The sequence below is a fragment of the Helobdella robusta genome (genome assembly GCF_000326865.2).
Source record: "Helobdella robusta unplaced genomic scaffold HELROscaffold_35, whole genome shotgun sequence".
NCBI lineage: Eukaryota > Metazoa > Annelida > Clitellata > Rhynchobdellida > Glossiphoniidae > Helobdella > Helobdella robusta.
Genome location: NW_008704704.1, coordinates 1,287,132 through 1,293,131, shown reverse-complemented (window position 1 = coordinate 1,293,131; position 6,000 = coordinate 1,287,132). Strand labels below are relative to the sequence as shown.

At 36.5% G+C, this 6,000-nt stretch overlaps 1 protein-coding gene across 1 annotated transcript; it reads right to left on the bottom strand.

Annotated features, from left to right (window-relative positions):
* Positions 1 to 885: 885 nt before the first annotated feature.
* HELRODRAFT_175870 (hypothetical protein) lies at positions 886 to 3,719 on the bottom strand (the record flags this gene model as incomplete). The annotated part of the gene is made up of 4 exons (XM_009023241.1): positions 886 to 966; positions 2,673 to 2,781; positions 3,054 to 3,152; positions 3,223 to 3,719. 4 exons carry the CDS (start codon positions 3,717 to 3,719, stop codon positions 886 to 888), a joined length of 786 nt encoding a protein of 261 aa, XP_009021489.1.
* Positions 3,720 to 6,000: the final 2,281 nt, after the last annotated feature.

Sequence of the window (6,000 nt, the reverse complement as noted above, 5' to 3'; positions counted from 1 at the left end):
TCGTATTTATTCAAAACATCCATGAAATTTGTCAGCTGGCAGCGCTGTTTCGGCTATTTAGCCATCATCGGAGCTTAATATCATTGTGAATAATATTATAATATTAAAATCATTGAAATGAGATAAATTAGGAAGATATAAAATAATATTAAGATGAAATTAAATTATATATTGAATGTTGATAATAATAGTGTAATAATGTAACGTACCTTTAAAATATGGTTAAAAATAAAATTGAACATAAAATTAAATAAACATATTTATAGTTAAATTTTAAATATCAACAATTTTGTAAAATTTTAAAACCAATAGGCAGGTGTGTATAGAAAGGTGTTATATATATATATATGTGTGTGTGTGTGTGTGTTTGTGTGTTTGTGTGACTGTCAGAAATGCAATTATTGATGAAAATCAGAGCATGTTCGGCGTTAGTTAACTTCCAATTTGACTTTTCGATTTGTCTAACGGTTGACCGTAAATCATTTTCAAGTTTCTTTAGTTCAAAACCAAAATTTTCGTTCATCTTATGCGCGATAGAACAGAAAAGCTTTTTTCGGTATTCATATACCATTACCAACTTCGGTGTTGATAGTTATAATACTCGCTGTCGTAACCGATTTACGATGCGACGGGTTCGAATCTTCGATTGAATAAAATACTCCAAACAGTTATTAGTTATTAAACTTTATTTACAGAAGAAATCAACTAATCGTTTATTTCTAGCAAATTCAAATTAACACAACAATTAACTTTTAAATTGTTCAAAATCTATCGTTATGACAACGTCAACAAAACAAATCAAATATCGCTTTAAATAATTCACCGAATCGCTATTCACAAAATCACAGAGTCACGAATTTACAAAATCACGAATTTCACTAATCGCTAATCTTCTTGGGACGTGCGCTTATATACTTCGCAAGCGTCGTTTCTAGATTCTTCTAGATGGTCCGATTCTAGCATATTCTAGAATGTTATAGTGCGTTCGGTAGCACGGTTATAACATTACCCCCTTCTTAGTTTTCGTTCCGGTGTCCTCATGGTACGAAGCCAGTCTATCCAAATGAACGATCTTCATTCTTGCTCTCGGCTTCCGACATTCCTGAATACGGTAGAAGACGTCATTCAAGCGGGTGATGACTTGATAAGGGCCTTCCCACCCTCGCTGGAGCTTTGGAGAACGTCCTTTCTTCTTTACCAAAACAACTGGCAAAATCCAGGGACTTGATGACGGTTCGATAGCGCCTTGATTCTGCATTGTCGTTATCATTTCGTTTACTTCTGTTTGTTTTGCTAAAGGAAGACGTCGTGGTACTTGTCGGATCGGTTTCGAATCCTGAGTATCAATTCGGTGGGTTACCATAGCTGTTTTACCTTGGTCATTGTCACCGGTTGAAAACACGTCTGCAAAATCAGCAATCAACGCCTCGGCTTTTAGACGGTCTTCTTGATACAAATTGAGTTCATCCAGTAGATTTTTGGTAAGTTCTTTGAGTCTACCTTTGTCAGTTGGTAGAACATTTTCCTGTTGCTCCATATCTAATGATTTCACCAAATTTATTGATTGGCAATTACCTATTTCCTCGCCTTCTTTCATTTTAATAGTGTGTTTAGCGGTATTCATTATTCTGACAGGAATAAGACCATTTTTGTTCGCCATTTTCCAATGACCGCGTTCTGTACATTTGTCGTTGAGGTTGGCTCCATCAAATAGAACTGGTGGCCCCCAGGATAGCAATTCAACTTGCCCCATACGATGTTTTCAGATGATTGAGGTAGTTCTATGTCACAATCGACTGTCACTCGAATGCATTTTTCGTCGCTATCCCCCATTATCACTTCTGTATTTCTCCATCTAAGAATGCGTTTTTCTAAGTCAATTTTGAACTCATATTTTGTCAGAAAGTCGACACCTATTATGCATTCGTCGATGATATCCGCGACTAAGAATGAACCTTCTGGCGGTCATTGTCACCGGTTGAAAACACGTCTGCGAAATCAGTAATCAACGAGGCGGCTATTAGACGGTCTTCTTGATACAAATTAAGTTCATCCAGTAGATTTTTGGTAAGTTCTTTGAGTTTACCTTTGTCAGTTGGTAGAACCTTTTCCTGTTGCTCCATATCTAATGATTTCACCAAATTTACTGATTGGCAATTACCTATTTCCTCGCCTTCTTTAATTTTAATAGTGTGTTTAGCGGTATTCATTATTCTGACAGGAATAAGACCATTTTTGTTCGCTTCTACCAGGCATTTTCCAATGATCGCGTTCTGTACATTTGTCGTTGAGGTTGGCTCCATCAAATAGAACTGGTGGCCCCCAGGATCGCAATTCAACTTGCCTCATACGATGTTTTCAGATGATTGAGGTAGTTTTATGTCACAATCGACTGTCACTCGAATGCATTTTTCGTCGCTATCCCCCATTATCACTTCTGTATTTCTCCATCTAAAAATGCGTTTTTCTAAGTCAATTTTGAACCCATATTTTGTCAGAAAGTCGACACCTATTATGCATTCGTCGATGATATCCGCAACTAAAAATGAACCTTCGAATAACAAGTCGCCTAGCTGAACAGTACGGAGAATCTTTCCATAGACTGGTGCTGTTCCTCCGGTAGCTGTTCGAAGGATGTATTTGTTAGAAGTCTCTTTCTTCAGATTGGGTACCAAATCAGATCTTAAAATCGATTTTGTTGCTCCGGTGTCGACTGTAATTACACATTCTCGTTGATCAACTTTTCCGTTCAGCCATCGGTCGTTTCGATTTCGATATAGCCTGGAAATGTTAATTACGGTACTGGGGGCGTCAATTCTACTAGATAACCTCTGCCCCACAAAGTTGGCTCTTATTAGTTTTTCCGCCCCTTCGTTAGAAGGGGCCGATTGTGATACAGGATCATCTTCTCTTCTTTTGCGCCATCTTGTCGCGCAATTTCGGCAGTAGTTATCTTTTAGGCGGTGTTTACAATCACGACGTAGATGGCCTTTTTCACCACAAATCCAACATTGGGGTACACCATGCTGTTGGGGTTCGCGTTTCACAACCACCTTCTGGCAAGAGCATTCTTCATGTACTTGGCGTAGACGTACGTTACTTTTTGATGCTTGCTTTGCCGATTCAAAAGTGAGACTGTGCGCAACGGCATCCTTGAGTTTTCGTTTATCTGACAAGAGAAGGGATTGCTTGAGTTCTGAATCACGAAAGGCTTTGATAAACGTATCCAGGGCAGTTTCGTCTCTATGCTCGGGGTCTGATGTCGGATACGACAGCAATGTCAACCGTTCGATATCTTGTGCCAGCTGCTGAATGGATTCACCAGATCGTTGCGTTCTGTTTCTAAGCTGAGACCGATAAATCTGTCTCATGTGTTCTTCACCATAACGTAAATCCAACGCGCTAACCAGAAATTCATAGTTGAAGTGGTTCTCCGCCGGAATCGTCTGAAGAACCTCTGCTGCTGAACCTCGCAGGGCCAGTATCAGTGCTGTTGCTCGTTCTTTTCCGTTCCAACAGTTACTAGTTGCCGCTACTTCGAACTGGATTTTATAAACGTTCCAGGACATCTCTCCGTCAAATGCTGGTACCTTCAAAGTTCTTCCGGATGCGTGATCTAACGGCATAGCCATTTTTTTGGATTGCTCCAATTCTCGCTTCAATTTGTCTATCTTGTGATCTATCTCAAAGGTCTGACGATCAAGTTTCTGCTCGATCATTTCTATTCTTGTTGACTAATCTTCAATCTGTTCTGCCACTTCCAATTTTACGTGTTTTAGCTGGTCCTTGATCTGTTTTAACTCCTCTGTCTGTCGTTCGGACTGTTCCTTGATCTGTTGTTTTAACTCTTCTGTCTGTCGTTCGGACTGTCGTTCGGACTGTTCTTTGATCTGTTTCATTTCAGTTGACATACTAAGCAGAAGTTCCATCATTTTAGCGATTGTAAATTTTATTGTCTTCGTCAGCACCATCAAACTTGAATTCGTCTGTGTTCTTACCTTCGTCAATGATAGCTTCTCTCAGACGTGCTACTGGTACTTCTTTGTTGCCACTTGTGACAAGGCTTCGTTTCTGTAGTTCTTCTCGTAGCTGAACTACGTTCAAACCACACAGTTTTGACATCGTGTTCTTTTTCGCTGGTCGAAGATCCCACTTCTGACACCAATGTTATAATACTCGCTGTCGTAACCGATTTACGATGCGACGGGTTCGAATCTTCGATTGAATAAAATACTCCAAACAGTTATTAGTTATTAAACTTTTTTTACAGAAGAAATCAACTAATCGTTTATTTTTAGCAAATTCAAATTAACACAACAATTAACTTTTAAATTGTTCAAAATCTGTCGTTATGACAACGTCAACAAAACAAATCAAATATCGCTTTAAATAATTCACCGAATCGCTATTCACAATCACAAAATCACAGAGTCACGAATTTACAAAATCACGAATTTCACTAATCGCTAATCTTCTTGGGACGTGCGGTTATATACTTCGCAAGCGTCGTTTCTAGATTCTTCTAGATGGTCCGATTCTAGCATATTCTAGAATGTTCTAGTGCATTCGGTAGCACGGTTATAACAATATGATTGATATGTTGTAGTTGTCCCCAGATGATCAAATATTTTTATACTGAGCCTATTTATTGGTTCCTTGTTTGTTCAAAGTGAATATTTAGTTTTACAATCTTTCAACATCGTAGAATGTAACATTTTAAGTGTTTTCATTATCGATAAATATAACATATATATATAATTTACAAAATCACGAATTTCACTAATCGCTAATCTTCTTGGGACGTGCGGTTATATACTTCGCAAGCGTCGTTTCTAGATTCTTCTAGATGGTCCGATTCTAGCATATTCTAGAATGTTCTAGTGCATTCGGTAGCACGGTTATAACAATATGATTGATATGTTGTAGTTGTGCCCAGATGATCAAATATTTTTATACTGAGCCTATTTATTGGTTCCTTGTTTGTTCAAAGTGAATATTTAGTTTTACAATCTTTCAACATCGTAGAATGTAACATTTTAAGTGTTTTCATTATCGATAAATATAACATATATATATAATCGTTGGTAATAGACCATAATTTTTACAATAATCTATAAATTCTACCGAATTTTTGGCGTTAATATGTTTGTAGTTCGTTTTTTCGATTTTTCTCACTAAAGTTTTTTGGTGGATGTTTAGTTCATTAAAATTCAAAATAAACTTATTTTTAGAATTCATGCTGCAAATAAGGCCATATTTCGATTCCGAATAAATCATCATCAGTGCTTCTTGTTGTTTATATAGGGAAATATTGACGTTGTCAAAATGAACTTAGATGAAAATTGACGTTGTAAAAATGAACTTTGATGGAAATTTGGTGTCAGGTTTCTTTATTGGTCTCCTTTTTTTCATCGCTAGCATGATCGTGTTCTTTGGTCTCCTTTTCTTCATCGATAGCATCATATTCTTCTTTGTCATTATTTACAATGCTAGTTTTTATTACTTCTTTGTTTTCATTGTTAGTTAAGCGTCGGGTTGGGAGTGAGAATGCCATTTTTTGTTGTATATTTATTTTTGGTTTATTGATGTCAATTAGGACTGCTTCTGCAATTTTAAGATGCGTGTAGTTGCTGTTCTGGTATATTACTTTTGTGTTGCTGTCGAGGATTTCACGGCTAATAGTGATTGAGTGGGTTGAGTTCAAATGAGATTTGATAGCACCACTCTGTTTATGCATCGTAAGCTTTATATATATATAATCATATATATATATATATAATCATATATATATATATATATATATATATATAAATGCAACCATTGTTTTATTTTATTTTGTTTCTTGTTTATTTTAGCTTTTATGCCTTGCTTGTAGGGCTGTTTTCTGCTTTTCATAGTTTGTTTTTTAAAGATAAAATGAAGTGATTAATAAAAAAAATGAAAAAATAGCTAATGTAACCAAATGATGTAAATTAAAAACACCTTGTTATTGAAATAAAG